General features: G+C 32.2%; 2 protein-coding genes across 4 annotated transcripts in view; both read left to right on the plus strand.

Annotated features, from left to right (window-relative positions):
• LOC143255242 (coagulogen-like) overlaps nucleotides 1-18,979 on the plus strand; it is a 115,677-nt gene that overhangs the window by 35,945 nt on the left and 60,753 nt on the right. The gene's annotated exons all lie outside the window — the stretch shown is intronic.
• Nucleotides 3,151-7,607, plus strand: LOC143255244 (coagulogen-like). The gene is made up of 6 exons (XM_076510592.1): nucleotides 3,151-3,197; nucleotides 3,407-3,549; nucleotides 4,412-4,555; nucleotides 5,327-5,359; nucleotides 6,167-6,301; nucleotides 7,354-7,607. Exons 2-6 carry the CDS (start codon nucleotides 3,443-3,445, stop codon nucleotides 7,493-7,495), a joined length of 561 nt encoding a protein of 186 aa, XP_076366707.1. The 5' UTR covers nucleotides 3,151-3,197; nucleotides 3,407-3,442; the 3' UTR covers nucleotides 7,496-7,607.

The following is an 18,979-nucleotide window of genomic DNA, read 5'->3' on the forward strand; positions in this document are numbered from 1 at the left end:
TTATATGGAGTGGCACATGTACGATACCGGTTATTAATTTATTGTTGTAATTGCGCTGATGTCACGTATAATTTGTTTATGTATAAGGTTACCGTACAGATGCTACGTATCATTTGTTTGTGTATAGGGTTCCTGCCCTTTCTGAAACGACGCTTCTGACAGGATGTGAATATTTTCTACTACTGCGTGATTGATTTTTGGCCATGTTAAACAAACATTTGAAATGTTTGTACAAAGGTTTAGGCTGTCTCTCACAACATAAATCTTTAAACCATAGTTTAAAAGGTAGCACCAGGCTCAGTTTTGAGCGTTAGATAGACAACCTCGGTAATGCTAGCCGATGGTAAATGTCGAATTATAGCCAACACTGCATGGTTACGAATTTTATAGATACTGCAGAAAGAGTAGTCATCCTTGAAGCCGACTCTGAGAAAGTTGCAAGAACTGTGCAAACAAGAGATGGCGAAAATGATAGCGATTTTAGGAAGAAATGAAGTAGAAATTTTAGTAGCTACGAATATTAACTAGAACATATTTAGTTTCAGATACATTATGCAGAAGTGATAGCCAAACTGAATTTAGAATCGTCACAAGAAAAGAGGGTCGAAGAATGTCACAACACAAACTCCGTTAGAAATGAAAGGGTGAAGATTTTCGTATAATAAATTCATAATTGTTAATTAACTGGTTTTCTAAGTAGTAGAATGTAAAATGTGTCATTCTATGGGGAAACCTGACCAGCTACGTCAAAATTGTAATCGTCCGAACTATGGCCAGCTGAGAAGTGTAGGATAAACGGAAACATAACAACTATAAGGAATATTAAAAATGTTTACTTGTACGTATATATTATATTTTGACACAATATTGTATAATATTTGCATTGAATATATATTTATACATTTATAAACCATATAGCCGTCTGTATATACGGCTTTACAACTTAAAAAACTGAAAAGCTGCCTGTATGTGTATGTATATGTTGGTGAACATGCATCGTAAGTATAAATCTCATGCGGTTACAAAATCCACTCCATGCACCATTCCAACATAGTTCAGTTATCACTCCAAATCATTAGTTACAGACTCTCCATAGAGCTAATGGTATAAATATACAAAATGTTTGCATACTATTTTATATTTATGTTATTTACTAGAATCATGGAGTAGTTATTGGTTAGATGTCTAAATAGTGCCAGAGAAGGCATCTTATGATCGGACAAACATGGAATTTATAAGTTGTTTGAGCATTTGTTCGTTAAAACACATAAATAAACCTGTTTTGTATAAAAGGTGTACTCTTGGTATAATATTTCTCGAAACAGATCAATCTTTTGCTCAGACAGTTATCTGCACTGAGGTAAAATCATGCATCGTCACATGTTAGGAGTTATAGGGTATTAAACTGCTCGACTGTCCAGAAATGGTATTGAGAAAAGAAATGTTGTCAGAACACCAGGTTACCCTCCAGTTTACTATACATATAATTCTGAAACTATATTGAAACTATAAATGCAGGTTTTTAATAAACCATGCATATCTCTGTTAGATAGCGTTAACTGTATTTGTAATAATGACCTCATTTATTACAAGAAATGCGAACGTTTGATCAATATTGTAATAGTTATACATACGTTACAAACATATACAAAATATGTGGTATACTGATCACCATGAAGCATAGTCATCATACATACAGCAGCACCATTAATGATAACATTGTGGAAGTAATATTCATACAGCTTCCATGAAACCCTTTCAAAGGTCTCAAAGACCATTATACATTAACTACGTATTTCACTGAACTGAACTGTTTCAAATAGAACAGCACTGCACTTATACAGATTTATGTCCATTATGGTCATAAAAACTAAAGAAACAATGTAATTAAAAATTGTTACTTTAAAAAATGGGAAACAGGGATTGCAAAATGTAAACAAACGAACTTAAGGTTAAAGACGTAGTGTTGACATGCAAGATTAAAATCTGAAACAATTTTGAAAGACTATAACCTTATAAAAATGTTGAATTAATTTTGAATAAGGGTTGGGTGTATTCTATAGTTTAGGGGCTACACTTTGAATACATGAATCCTGAATTCGTGTGCCATTGCTACAGAAAGGCACTTTATGAGTGCTTTATAAAAGTGACAGCCAAGTCCCAATATTCAATTAGAGTAACCCTAAAATAACAATACACTCAAATTATTGCCAACTATTGTTACAAATGTATAAAACTCCTTATATTATGTAACTTGCGCCTGAATTTAACTAGAAATTAGGGATAACACTTGAGTTTACAAAATGCTATAAATACACGATGGTTTAGAATATCATATCTTGATAAACGTATAGAAATTCTTAATAGTTGGTCAATGGTACGTTAACAAACGTAAAATGTTCAACTTCCCGCAGTGTTCGAGTTTTATTATAGCAAAGTTACATCAGGATATCTTCTGAGTCCATCGAGGAGAATCGAACCCCTTATTTTAGTGTTGTAAATCCGTAGACCTCCCGCTGTACCAACGAGAGAGGAGTGTATATAGCCGATTGAATTGCTTTCCGACAACAACAGCTTTAACTGCAATACGAGTTCATTCTAACGTTTATCAGGTTCGAGTCCCATTCATACCAAACATGCTCGTCATTTCAGCATTGGGAGCGTTAAAATGTGACGGTAAATCCCACTATTCTTTGGTGGAAAGAGTAATCCAAAAGTTTGCGGTGGTTGGTGATGACTAGGTGCCTTCCCTCTAGTCTTACACTCCCAAAGTAGGGACGGCTAGCAAAGATAGCGCTCGAGTAGCTTTGAGCGAAATTCAAAATTTGAATTTTTTGAAGCTCTTGGATTCTGGATATAATTTTATGCATCCTTCTGCTTTTCCTGATTGAACTTTACCAACTTTAACAGATTTTTACTGGGACCTATTGAAAAGGGGGGTTAAGGTGTACCCCGTTTCCCACGCCACTAATAAATATACGAGCAACTGAGAAAATTAATATTTTAACTACGATCATTGAGAACAAAGGCTTAGTTTTAAGCAAGGTGAATGTTTTTTTCTGCTTTTTTTTTTCTCTTTATTTTATAATATAATTAATGCGGATAGGACCGGTAGGTGGCTCACAAGGCCCTTTAACTCCGCCAAATGGGTTCGAGAAGGAAAACGTTTGAGAACTACTGGCCTAGGTAAACAAAAGGTATTTTATTTCAATTTCTCTCTAACTTTTACGTCAATTTGTATTAACCTTCGTAAAACCTATTTAACTATAGATTCAGTTAACTGCATACCCTATGACATCTATCCTTTACATAGAAGGACACATTTATAGACCGTCAACAATATTAAAATATCGTATTTCATTAAATGGGTCCACCACACATCTTTCAATTCCTTTTCCGTCTCTAGATTCAGATTTGTATTTTTGCCCTCTTGGGGGTGCTGATGGTTGCTTCAACTAGTGATATTAATGCACCTGTACGTCTGTGCGATGAACCAGAAAATATTGGGACTATTGGGAGAAGACAGGGAGTTTCATCGGAAGTTCAAGCGTAAGTATTTTATAAGGACAATATTCTTTCTCTCTACATTCGTGTGTAAGCTCTTAACACAAATGTTCAGGTTATGTAATTTTTTTTAAAACGGTTCCAATTTAATGGATGTGTTCATACTTTATTATCATTAAAACTAATGGAAGACATTCCAAAGATTGGACTAGCATAAGTTAAACATTTTAGTTAGGTCTAAACTAAGTCACTTGAAAGAATTTATTAATTTATAATCAAATTGTAGTAGTAAAATCTCGCACACTTTCGTTAATCTCAAATTGGCGAGTAAATAAATACATCTCGTTAACATTTTTTCCAGAATTTCATTGTTGTGTTTTTATTTTATAAAAATGTTAAGCCTTCCATTATTAGAAACAGACTTTTAAACTCGGAAGAACGTTAATGGATTTCTCTATGAATTGAACTTAATTTTATGCTATGTCTTAGACTTTGTTAATATACATAATTACTATTGTCTCATTAAACAAGTTGTAACCATGTAATGACTTTTACAGCCAAAATTTTAATTATTACCTTTAGAACTAAAAGGGTATTAGTCATAAAGAGAAATGTCTCGCAACTGGTGGGTCAAAAGCTGTAATAAATCTGTCACTCAGTGAATAGGGCTTTCGATTCCCTACTTAAGGTCTCATCACCGAACATACGATCGTTTTCACCCGTTGAGTCGGCGTTTCCTTAGGATAACGCAAGAATTAACTGTGAATGGTAATGACTAGCTAGCTACCTTCACTTTAGTATATCACTTCTATATTAGAAATGGCTTGTACAGATCCCTCAAGTGCATCTGCGCGAAATTTAAGAAACAAATCATAACATAAGCTAATCAAATACATTTATTTTGCAGCAAAATTGAAAACGACCTTGAACAAGCACTTAAGTTGAACGGCACCAAACAGGATGAAGCTAGTATTTCTGGAAGAGGAAATTCACGTCTGTGGCGTATACTACAACTTTCGAATGACTGTGGCACTCATACCTGCCGATTCGGGTAAGGTTTATACAAATAGTAATGCGCTTCTATGCTTAATAATAAGTCATTTTGTAGATTAAGTGCTTCACATTAATCATATTTTGCCCGTAATATATAGTGAATATTAAGTTACCAAGAACGACAGTTATCGCCGAAATTCATAAATTTTATGACGAGACAACTTATTTGTCATATGCATGAGTTAGAAACTTATTTTCGTGTTCTCGCTGCAGATATTAATCACTCGATACACTAGTGACTTTCTTAATACATTAACAGGTTAATTGTTGTAACTGAACAAACAGGAAATAACACTAAATGTCTAACAGCTTTTAAGATTGTTAACGGAAACATAATTAAAAAACCTCTTTTAAACCAACATTCATTTAAAAAGATTCACATCCTACTTAAAGTCACTGAAGAACAAGAAATAGTTACAACCAAAAGATTCGAACTAACAAGGTGTCCAGAAATCAAACTCTAACATATGAGAGGATTTCTAAAGTAAGATTCCAACTGACAAGATGTCTGAAAACCAAACTCCATTTGAGAAAACTGTTACGAAGTTGAAAAATAAATGGGTAAAAATATTTCAATATACGCGGATCATAGTTGTTAATTGAATAATCTCAAACCCACTGAATGTTTACGTATTTTACTTTAACGTTAGCTATGTTTGTTTGTTTGTAAATGAACAACAAAGTGTTTTTTTTTGTTACATCTTGCAACAAGATGCTGGTATTTGTACAAAGTATTCTAATGCTCTTGAACTGATGTTTTACGTTTCAGATCAGACATTTATCGCTGTGACTACTTACCTCAGTAAGCATATCTTAGTTTTAACTATACTACAACACTTGAAGATTAAAAATGTATAAAACATTTATTTTATTCAGTCTGCATTTTGTACAATATTAAAAATAATACAATAATAAAACCTATAATACTTGGAGATTAATGTTTTTACAAATTTTAATATCTTTTTTATACTCGAAATAAACGGTTGTTAATAATGCTATGCTTAACTAAAATTGTCATTAATCTCAAATCAAAACGTAGATATATATTAAACATCTATTTTTTTAATTATTATCATTATTATAACTCCTATGATATGGCTGTTTTTATTCAATATACTATTTAAATTCTCTAAATTTAAATGGAATTATAGAAAAGCTCTACTGAGCAACTGAAAATAAACTCTGAAAGTAATTTCAAGTTATAAAGGTGATATTCGTAAAAAGGTACTTGGTGGTACTGTAACATGTAATATCACTTACAAAACATGTTTGTGATAAGTCAGGTGCACGTGTTTCAGAACAACTAGATTTAACCTTGTTATTTATGCATTTAAGGAATATTTTTGATCTCTAACATTTCTTGTAATGTTAGTTGAATACAAGTGCAGAAATTAAAATAAATCAAAAATTTATATTTTTGAAAACAAAACCTTCAAACAAATTTTAATTTTTGAAATAAAAGTTTCGGGAATTTCTTCATTTGTTATGGCTATTTATTTGCATATTTTAATTGGTAAAACCTAGATTGTAAAATGTGTCATTCAAAATGCCAAAGACGAAATTTCTGAAGATATAATAATCTTATTTTCAATTTGCAACTTATGTCTAGGTTCATAAACGACTGCGACGTGACTGTTAAAAAATGTACTCCAAGGTTCGCTTATAATACTCATGGAAATCTGAAAATCGTTGTTCAGGCTCCGATTGCAGGTTTTACTCAGTGTTTGTGGCAATACAAGTGTCGGTAGGTTTTGCTTACATATACTATATTGCAAGGTATTATGTTTTGTATAAGTGTATGATATGAAAATCAAAACCAATACTATAGACAAAAATACTGATATAATCGTAAAACAAATTTAAAGCAAATGAAAAGGTAAAAGAAAGTTCTTTTTAGCTTCAATGTATGAAATGCATATGTTATTCTTATTCGTCTTAAAAACACGAGTGAAAATCTGAATTTATTTTTCATTTGGGGAAGAAAAATATGTATGCCCCCCTTTCTACCGTTATTAATTTTCTTTTCGTTATAGAAAAAATTCTAAAGAGCTAGACATTGGATTTATAAATCGAATTCATTTAATCACTTCATAAGCTATGGGTTATTTCCTTTTAAGATTTCAGTTTGTGTAATAACCTATTATACTTCACGTGAAGTATAAGATTCTGGTAGTGTTCACTTCTACACAAGAAAAATATAACCAACAGATTGAAGAATTCATTGTTAAGATGGTTTAGATGGTAAAAAAAAAAACATGCAAAGAAATATACCTGAGAAATGTATTTGAGTACACGACTGAAAATGGCACACCACATAACTTATTTAGCGATATAGGTGTTAGCGTGATTCGTTGATATTAACTCTTTATGAAAAGGATATCAACAAGATATCATATCAGCAGAATAATTAAATCAATATCAAATTAAGTAATCCTTAGGTGGGACAACGGTGGATATCTTCGGACTTTCAACGCTAAAAAACTCAGGGGCTCGATTCCTCTTTGTTGGCACAACACATAGCCCGATAGAGCTTTTGTATGTGAAAACAAACGTACAGTCGTTCAATGAGATTGTTAATCGCTAACAAAGAGTGTTATATGAGTTTTACTGTTTTTCTTTAAGATAATATAAATTTAAAGTTTTATTATACTTGTGTAATCGACACTGAAAGAAACTAATTGTAGGTTTATTTTTTAAAATACTAATTAATTATCGTATAATGTTGGTAAAAGACGTAAAATAAGTTGTAAGCTTTGCCATTATGAAAGTCACATTTTAAACTTTTTCTTCTTTAAGTTATGGACCACAGGAATGTGGATTGAGGAAATTTTGTAACCAAAACAGGCAGCCTGTTCGTTTGCTGTCTTTTGATTTGGAGACTCAAAACTTCTACTGTGAAGATTTCTATCAGTGCTGCGGCTGCTCTTGCGGACGATAGAAACGGTCTTTTATGGTACGTCGATAAAAAAAACGTCTACTCCGTTGCAAAATAAAATTTTACAATAAAATATTTTTATCAACTAGTTCGGTGGTTTTATTTTATTTTCTAAAAGCTTCTCATTTATTAGAAAATGTAATACTTGAAATCAATGGGTCCTTCGTTTTATGTCGTAGTAATTCGCATCTTCATCGTTAAATTAGGTGGACATCTGTAATCCTAAAACAATGACTGGAACTTCCAATTCCCATAAATGACTGATTACTACTCACAACTTTATTGAGAAATACAAGACTACTTCATAACAAAGTAACTAATAGTAACAAATAATGTGATTCATTTACATTATACTTCGTTGTTTATGGTTAAAAAATGAATGTTTCAGCGCCGATTTTGTATCACCCTAACTATGCTATTAAAATCACTGTTTTCGAAAGGTCTTATTTTTCCGATTAATTAATACTTCCAAAATCGAAGAAATGTCAGATACGCATTTGTGTTTCTTTTAACAGTGGAAATATGTAGTCAACTTGAATGAAATTTTAAACAAACTTACGAAAGGTTTTGTTTGATTTTTGAACTTTCGGGAAAGCTGCTCGACGGCTATCTGCGCTAGCCGTCCCTAATTTAACAGTGTAGGACAAGAGGGAGGGCAGTTAGTCGTCACCGCCAACTCTTGGGCTACTCTTTTTACGAACGTCATATTATAAGGCCCTTATGGCTGAAGGGGTGAGCATGTTTTGGGGATTCGAACCCGCGACCCTCAAATTACGAATCGAACGCTTTAACCCACCTGGCTAGGCCGGGTTTCAACTAAAAATATATTTACTTTTACTAAACAATTTAATCGTTTGATTCAGATAACCAATATTTTTGGTTATGAAGTTTTATATAATATGAGTGTCATGTTATCCACGAAAAATACGTCAACCTAGTTCAAAAAAGATCAATATTCTATATTTAAACAAGAAAATAATTAATAACGTCAATAGCGAGAAAGTGAATTAGCATTTTGATGTAACTAAAAATTAATAGATAAATTAAACGATAGAATAAATAATCGATGAACGATAAACAACAAAATCGAATTTGCAGTCTCGCAACAAATTTTTACTTTTCATAATTCAGAGAACACGAGACTGTTGAAATTATTTAATTGATATGTAGGAATATCTTCAGATGTACCAAAACATCCTGTCCACTATTCCACCAACACCCTATTGATGAATTTTACTAATATATTGACCAACAAATACATTTTGGCTCACTTTGGAAAGTAATCAATGACAACAAGGACAAATAAATTACTTCTCTTGGTTTTTGCCGACGTGTCGCTAAAACATTGGAGTTGAGTTAAATTCGTAGTGCTGCTATATTCGTGAACTAGCGATCTTAAGTGGGCTTCAGAATATTCCTTTTAATTCATGAGGTAACAGAAGTGACTTTTGCATCAGAACTAGTGTTGGATACCTCTACGTTGCTTGCTATGCCAATGATTATTTCAGGGAAAAGCTGAATTGCTGATGGGCTATAATTGTAAAGTAATATAAGGACATCATTTTATTGCAGGCAAATCACCACCTGTACTGTAGATGTCTCCTTGCAAGACGGAACACGGCAGATCTCGTATATAATTATAATTAGTGAACTCCAAAAAACTTGTTCAACTTCACTTACTATCTAACTTACTTAAATTCTGGATTTGTTATTCTCATAAGAAAAACAAAAACATACAATTTACACATTGAATTACGCTTTTTATTCTAGAAACTTACATTCAATAACGTATTTAGGTTCTCCACTGCAACTGGAACTAGAACGACAGCAAAAAACTTAATTTTATATAAAACTATCAATTATTTATAGTACGTTTTTGTACTGGAAAATTCTAAACAATTAGACATAACCAAATTATGAAGAGATATTTTGTGGGTGTTTAAACTAGAGACCCATCAACTACTACTAATAGTGATATATACTAGCTTTTGTAAACTATAACTCACTAAATTATGAATGGAACTGTTCTGCAATGAGTCTTTGATGGTGTTGTAAAAGTTACCTCATTTTCCTAATTAACAGGTAACGTTTCATATTATTTTCATCATTCTCAGTCTGGACACAGTGTGGTGCTTAAAAGCTATTCAACCTTCCCCTTCTTTAGTGTGCATGGTGTAATTTATATTTTCTTACAAGAAAGATAACTTGTAGTGTTGTGAGAGAAGTTGTTTTCATGGTTATTGAGTGAATGCAAGCGAGACATCTAGAAAGTGACACTTAGCGTTGTCTCAGTGTTTCCTTATTTAAATATATTTTGCAAGAACGTAAGAGTTTAGAAGATTTCTTACAGCTTTTAGACTCCATTTCGAGAGCTTTTAAGAAAAATTGATAAATTATAACTTTATTTATTTATTACTTTGATACTTAATTATAGTAAACTATTTTATCATATTTTGGTTTGTAGTAGACCTTGACTTACGAAAAAATTAGTATTTGCTTAAAGTTACAGCTTCAGAATCTGATGTTTTTTATCCATTTCATTTTAACTTAATTCGTCGCTCGGAATGGCCTGGTAGTTAGGGCCTTCGACTCGCAATCTGAGGGTAACATTCTCGAATCCTCCAAACACCAAGCATCCCGTACAATTCAGCCGTGGGAACTTTATAATCTCAGTATTTGTTGGAAAAGGAGTAGCCCAAACTGTTGGCAGTGGGTGGCGATGACTAGCTGGCTTCCCTCTAGTCCTACATTGCTAAATTAGGGACGGCTAGCGCAGATAGTCCTAGTGTAGCTTTGCGCGAAATTTAAAACAAACCAAACTATTCTCGTCATCACGAATTGGCCATTTTATTAAAATCTTCAGCTAGCTATATAGTTATATTACACCTTTTTCTGGATTGAAAATTGAATAGAAACGTGAAGAAAGTTACACAGAACGCTTCAATTTGTCAGTGCTATTCTACAAACATAGGGTATTGGAGTTGTGTAATGTGTCAGAAATATTCTTTTGGAAGTGATTGGATCCTCTGTTAATCACGTCTTGTTCACATTTTCATGAGCAAGGATTTTTGTAAGACGATGATCCAACGTCTCCGTACTATCCAGAACTGGTTAAAATAACATGAGAATGATTACAGCTATGTTTTTGTCAATCCAAGTCTACATTTTCAAAATGAGTTAAAACGTAGTATTTACCGTGATAATCTTCTGCCACTGCTTGGTGGGTTTACTGTTGAGCACAAAGTTAGAAAATGGACTATTTGTGTTGTGTCCACTACGCTTATTGAAACCCGATTTTTATTGCTATAAGTCAAAATATGTACTATTGAGCCACAATGGGCCTTCTGTCAGCATCTTTAAATCAAGTGCAAACCATAACTGCCCTCCAGTAGCACAGCGGCATATCTGTGGACTCACACCGCTAGAAATTGGGTTTCAACACCCATGGTGGGAAGAGCACAGATAGCCAGTTGTGTAACTTTGTGTTTAATTCAAAACAATCAATTAGCAAATGCGAACCATAATACTCGACGTATGAGATAACTCAGCAAGACATGCCGAGTCCAGAGGTTCAACTTCGTTTCAAACGTGTGGCCTGATAAAGATACCACTTTATGTAAAATAAATTATTTCTGTTGATAAAATTAAGAAGTGATATCTCTATGTTTACAAAATTATGCCAAATACCCATATCTCAAACTGTATGTGACTGACAAATCTCATTTAAAATTAATTGATGCATTTTTTCAAAAAAATCAAAGATCGATAATCATTATTAAATTTTTTGTTAATTATTTATTTTAATGTTGTTTGATTGATTTCCTCTATTGTATTCCCGAAGAATGGAATATTTATTCGTAAAGCCACCCACAGTGGCACAGTGGTTAGTGAACTTATACTGCTAGAAACTGGGTTTCGATACTCGTGGTGGGCAGAACACAGATATTCCTTTGTGCATAATATCAAAATATAACAAACAAACATTTATTCATAAAGGTAACTTATGTTGTAAACATCCGAATGGATTATAGTCATTCTTGTACACTTATGCTTTGCGAAGTACGTTTTATTTATTTACAGTGATTACAGATGCAATTTCATGATATTTTCCAAAGTTAGTGAACAGGTGAACTGTTAAATATCTATCTTTTTAAAACAAACATTCCTGGCATGGCCAGGTTGTTAGAACGCTTGACACACATTCTGAGGGTCGTGGGTTCACATTCAATTCAATCAAACTTGCTCACCCTTTCAGCCATTATGAAGTTGGTAAAAGAGTGTCCTAAGAATTAGAAAAAGGTGATGATTAATAATTAACTTTTTCCAAGTTTGTTTGTTTGAAGTTAAGCACAAGGGGCTATCGATGCTCTTACCACCAGGAATATCGAAAATCGGTTTCTAGCGTTGTGAGCTCGTAGACATAGCGCTGTGCCACGGGAGAGACCTTTTTTTCTTATCTTTCAGTGATAAATTAAAGATTTTTTATAGCTTTGCGCAAAATTAAAAACCAACGAAGAAAGTAGGAACTTTTATAACATTATCTAAAACTGCTTGTTTTAACAAACGGTAATTTAGGTTAGAGAAGTGAATCTACTTTATTAAGCAAGAAAAGTTAGCTTAATATAACAGTGTTAAGCTACAACATTATCGTAATAAAAGTAAATATATAATCAAAATCACACAATATGACGACAAAGGCAAATAAAAAAATCATTTATGTTTTGGTTTCATTCAGTGTACATATAACCAAGCTAGAAAAATATCTCTTTATGACCATCGGACCAGTTCAATGTTCAAGACGCTGTATGGTGTGGTTCTTCAGCTTCCATGTTGTTTCATGTCAGCTCAGATTGGAAGTCATTTCATTTTACTTTTTTTATTCCTTTGTCATCCTCATTAATAGTACTTGTTTTTACCATATATTGCGTATATTGCGAAATAATGTCAGAAACAGTGTCCTATAATACGAGTGATATTTCAATGTTTGAATGAAAATGATCAGTCACGTGGTAGTGTTAGTCGCTGCAGGTAAATGCAACTCATCTTGTGAAACAAAGGTGGGATTTAGAAAGTTTCACCAAACGTGGGTTCACATGACATCTCAAATATAAAACAAAGTATCATTTCAATAATAAAAGTCAATAAAATAGTTAAAAAGAAATATTCCCCACTAAAGATGGGGTACAAGCATAGTTAAAATTAAAAACCCTATCTCTAATAGGTACAGCCTATATAAAGTAAATAGTGATCTCTGCCTCTGTTTATATGTATGTTACTATTTACTGACAGAGTTTTGGAATCCCAGTATGACATTACATAACCTTGATCAGTTCTATTAACATAGCAATAGAAAAGCAACTAAGGGATCCCTACTGATGTCTTCGTGTAGATCACAAAAAGTCCAATTTGCCTTGGAATTCTCGTAAACAACTGACAATTTGGTTGTTGCTTAGATATTTAAAAGATACGAGATGCGTACAAAAACCTTGCAATACACTGCTGGCCAAAATCTTAAGGCCAATGAACATAAAGACGAAATATATATTTTGCGTTGTTAGACTCAACCACTTATTTGAATAGAGCTTCGAAAGAAGAAACTAAGAAAAGGGAAAATAAAATTAAAAAACGTTTTTATTTCGTTACGTGTTTACCGATTAATGCTTTGTTTCAGTATGGTATTAAAGTTTTGACCAGCGAGTATTTAGACTAATTTCATCGTGTTCACATTTTCACTATTAAATGCGAAAAAAAATTTTACTTTCTCTTTTCTTATTTTCCACTTTCGAAGTTCTACTCAAATAAGTGGTCGAGTCTAACAACGCAAAAAGCATAGTTTTTCTTTATGTTCATTGACCTTAAGAATTTTGCCAGCAGTGTATATATGTATGAAATAAAGTATATGAAAATCATATATGTTGATAATGAAAGCACAAGTAGGAGGAAAGAGGATACAACCGGATATCTACTGGAACTCAACACCAGAAATAAGAAAAATCGAAGAGGAAATTTAGACGATGTGATCTATTAAATGCTTTGAAAACTCTGAGAAAATAATACATAATTTATACCTATTTCTGCACTTATAAACATATCAATATAGTAGAAGTTAAAGTACAAGAAATAATAAAACATTACATCCAAGTTAACGTTTACTGTCTTATCCGCATCTTAATGAGTTAAAGGAACAAAAAGTTGAAATTGTCCCCTTTCTCTTTGGTGTAAGAAAAAGAAAGAACTGACTCATCTACTAAACAAGGTACCATAATATTAGGCATTATACTTGTCTAGAATCTGACACCAAGAAGGCTCATGGAAAGAGTTAAATCCCAGGTAGATCCTCAAAGAGCTATTTACACTTAGTAGTTTGTCTTCAAGATTACTACAACAACTGACAGACTATTTACAAATAGCTTAGTTTTTAATGGATTATTATAATCGCTTATAAGAGCTCATGAACAACAAGTGATTATTCGTTTCTGTATGGTTGTCCTTGCAAATCACTCTTCTGAAAAATAAAAATGTAAACGCTTTTTATATTTCACCAAATCACAGATTTCCCTCTTAAACTGTTGTAAAGCACTTTCCTTCATAACTGTCAACGGCAACTATTTCCAGAAAACAATCGCCCTGATAGGAAAATAATTCAATTCACATTAAGTCTACCCTGTCTTTATTTAAACTTCTGCCCTCTCGTTTTCAGAATATAACGTAGAAAAATCAGAGGCCTTTATCCTATTGCTCTCTCACACAATCTTGTAAAATTCAATAATTTATTATTGTTGTTTTCTTGTTTCTTGCTTCATACAAACGCATAATATCTAACTAATCAGATAATCTTGTATACTTCAACATGACCAGCTCCTACTGTTCTTGTTTATTGCTTCTTATAAAAGCACAGCACATCCAAACACTTAAATAACTGTGAAATGTTACAAGTATACAGCTATATTATTTCACTAGTAATATGTTAAATTCATTCATAGTTCTACGATACTGAAATGCTACAGGACAAATATGTAAAAAATCATATTTTATCCAGTGAAGGATCCTCCTTTCCCATATTACAAATTGAAGCAAAGTTTAATGTTTCTCTGAGATCTATATGGAATCTCTGAAGAGAGTAGGTGAAGCTAATACTAATGAGAATAGAAGTGGATGAGATGGATATTTGAAGCTCAAAAGAAATAAAGGAAGATGTAATAGTGATTTCGCTAATGATCTGGCAACAAGTATTAATATTACTTCCAGAACAGCAGTATATGTGACACACGAAATGTACCCAGTGGATAAATAACTGTTCAGGAGAGGTGACTAATGTAAGAGAAGAAATGGGCACCAGAATCCAAACACTGTGTTAAGCAGTGCTGAAAGAGGGTATACTTTCAGGAAAAAGGTTTCACAGTGATTTTACAAAATCTGAACAAATCTTGTTGGAAAACCACCAACAGAAGTAATAATTGCATCAACCAAAAGGTGTTAGGACTCTATAAGAAACTGATGGCACCTGGACTTTTAACAAACATGTTTTTATTCAATACTTCAAGGGTAAGAGTTGTTGGACAAGAGTTTATCTTCCAGTACCAAAGTGATATACAGAAGTTGAAAAAGAAAGATGAAACATGAGTGGCCATGCCTCGAGCTGCTTGTAATGATGACAAATGGAATGGACATGATTGGCCATGTCTCGAGCTGCTCGTAATGATGACAAATGGAATATTTAATTGAACGCACTCATTTTTTTCTGTCACTCCTATGTTTATTGTATCACCCATAGTTTTTCATACTTATTCACAATATTGTAAGTTATAACATATTTTCGCACAAATGTGAACGACAGTGCATTTTTTGCTAATTAATTTTAATTTAAAATTATCAAATTTGATTTGTGCAAATTTACTACCTCTATTAATATTTTGAATTACACTTCATATCAAACAGAAAAGCATGAATATTAAAAATATTTGATGCTTTACGAAATATTAATCTTCTCATTAGGCTTACTTGCACTTATATAAAAATAACAAGGGGGTTACAGGCCTTCTTCGTTCATAAACACAAGACAATGCACCTTACAATGACCAAGTAACATTTACATAATTTTTGTACTTTTTGGTGTGAATCAAGAACAATACAAACAACTTATTAAGCTTGTGTATTGCAACGTAACTTTTCTACTTACAATGAATAACACAACAAAATATATTAGGTCTTTTCATTTGAAATGGCCGACTTTCGTTAGTTAAAAAGTAACTGCAATTACAATAAGTTGGACACAGTAATTTGACTGTATGCTATTCAGTATTGACGAGAGTGCTGTACTTTTCATTTGTCTGTGATGCCAAGTTGTATTATAATTGTTTTAGTGTTTCTTTGGAACCCTATACAAGATGTCTTCAAAATAATTGAGACCTTTTTGTATGAGACCAATTTGGCGTTTGGACAATAAATTATTTCTTTACGAACTATTCAGAGTTGGTTTCAGAAATTTTGTTTTGGTAATATCAACCTCGAGAATGAGCTCCGAGGAAGGCATCACTCTATTGTGAATGATAAAAGATTAAGAGACATTGCAAAGTTACCCACAAACCAAAGTTTGGGTACATGTAGCAGACTTAGAAGTTTTTAGCGCAGTTGTTTCTCGCCACCTGGCTGCGATTGAAAAGGTTAAAAATAGTGGGATTGACCATAACATTATAACGCCCCAACGTCTAAAAGAGCGAGCATGTTTGGTGTGACAGGGATTCTAACCGCGACCCTCAGATTACGAGTCGAGTGCCTTAACTACCTCACCATTTCCTAAATAATATTGTGAAACAATAATACTGATATGAATAAGACTTTTAGAGATGCAGTGTGATATGGCCCCAGTAATAACCTAACAATTATACGATCTTAATGCGTGAAAACGCCGATTAAACATTCTCAGCAAAAAACACTACAATCCACTTTTATACAACATCACAGGGGTCAACATGTCAGTATAAATATGAATACGATCCTCTAGCAGTACACAGTTAAAATAAAAGCAAGAAATATTATGACACGAAGAAAAAATGCAGTGCAGAAAGTTGCATTAAATTTCTTGGTATAGATATTTGATGCAATTTTTAAGATTGTGTCAACATAAATAGAATAACATTGTCATGCTACTTTACAAATTTTCGTTTCAAAATACGTTTCTTTAATAGGTCAAAAAGCGTTTTGTAAAGATATAAAAATTTAAAAGATTAAAACATAATTAAGCTGTATACTGCATAAATAACAACTTTAAAAAAACATGAATTTAACAGCAAACAATGATGTCACACAACACTTTCAGGTACGCCTACTTACTTGGAGAAACAAACACTAGGGAAGGAACTCTTATCCCAAGGTGAGTTAACAAAAACAACAAACTTTACATTGTTAACAACTTGAACTTTGACCAAAAGAAGGCTTCATTAAAGAAGCCAAAATATTCTACTCTAGAAACAGGCAGGAGCAGTACGTTCAAGTGAAATTTTCAATATGAACAAAAAGGATCAAAACATAACATTCTGCATTGCATAAAACGAGTTTGCATATTTTGATGTCAGTAATTGAAATCTACCATAATGTCATTAAACTTACTGCTGTAGCATAGTTTATTTATAAACTGGATGCTAAAAGTTTTATCTATAAATACATATTTTTTTTATTGTAATGAGCTAACACAATGATCAAGAGGAAGCTTAAGTCAAAATACAGAAAATAATGAACATACTAGTCTACTGTCATATACAGAAATTTGTTAATATATGTAATAGTAGATCTGTTAGTATCAGTTATACTACTATGTGAAATACGTAAGCCATCACTTCATGTGTAGTTAACAAATCAACCAAAATATATTTTACAATTAATTATTTTAATGAAATTTTTAAAATGATTATTTTTCGTAGGAAATAGAAATTTTAGTCTCAATTTACAATAACAAATTTCGTAAGGCTGAAGTACTTACGTTTGTATTTAAAACTTTCAGGAATTAATATTGACACTTTTTTGAAGAACTATATAGTCTGAGTGGGATTTTTATATGACACAACATAAGTTTAAGAGAATTATTCTTTACCAAGGACATATTGTTTTGAAGTAAGGTCTGTATATAAAACAAAAGGACAATAGGTGAGACTTATATTCACAATTCACAAATATGCAAGAGGTACTCTTTGTAAAACTCATTAACATAACAACTTTTAAATAACAAATCAAAACAAGACTTAAAAATGACATTAAGAACAATTAAGTAAATAATTTTTAAGAACCTAAAGGTCTGTTATTTATTCTTTGCAGTCCTTACATTAGCTTACTAAGCCTAAAACTACAATGCTTCACCATTTATCTTTTAACACTTTGTGAAATGCTATCCTGAAGATTTCTTATAGAAAACTATGCAATATTTGCTACTAATATGTTTTGCACTTATATGTCATTACATTTATTTTTGTCCTATTTCAAGTTCCCCAACCTCATTAAATAAAGTTCAAAATGTTTGCTAGAAAATAATAATAATGTACATACATGTAGAATGTTTCCTGTATTACCTAATTATGTCACCCCTTTTACCTCCATTCAAACTACTAAGGTGATATGCTTGAAAATAATTTCTTTCTGACGCTGATGGAGAATCACTGTAGAATATCCAGCCTCCATACAGTGCCAAAGTAATAAGAGAACAGAACTAAATGACTTTATTACTGAACCACCAACTCCTGTGACTGCTTCAATAACAAATTCACAAACTGTTTTTTTACCAAACTATTTTCTAGAAGTTTACAAAAAAAATAAATTAATGCATGATGTAAATTTGTTTCAATTAGTCCAGAAATTTTTGCAATATATTTTTGTCCACTAATGTTTCAAGAGTCCTTTATTTAATTTCTGAAATGTTAAGGGTGTAACCTGCATATAACTTTAAAGTTACATTTATGACTTTCAGTAACTTGTGTGAAATTTTTACCATCAGTATTTAGAAAAGTATGAGGTAAAAATAAAGTTACTGAATTAGAAGAACTTATATCATTTTTCTCAGCAAGTTTGAGGTTCTATACAGAATTATCGATATCAAAAGCACATAAGATAAAACAGATAAGCTGCAGTGAAAGACAAACAGAGATCAAGATAAACATAGTGTGACTATAAAACAAATTCATATTTAGTCTAGAACTTATTTCTCAAGCCTTTTAAAGGTGCATTAGCTTTCAAATGTATGAAATATTCTCTATGCTATAAAACATTTAACATGAGAAAACATGAGAAATATACCTGCAGTCTAACATGACATTTTATCACATTTCTCAAGCTTTTAAAAAGAATAAATAATTCTCTATGCTACAGAACATTTACCTAAAACAAATATGAGAAAAAATATCTACAGTACAACATGACATTTCATCACATTTCTCAAGCCTTTAAAAAGTGCATTAGCTTTTGAAAAGTACGAAGTATCCTCTATGTTACATAACAGGT

Source organism: Tachypleus tridentatus, chromosome 7, assembly GCF_004210375.1.
Source record: "Tachypleus tridentatus isolate NWPU-2018 chromosome 7, ASM421037v1, whole genome shotgun sequence".
Lineage (NCBI taxonomy): Eukaryota > Metazoa > Arthropoda > Merostomata > Xiphosura > Limulidae > Tachypleus > Tachypleus tridentatus.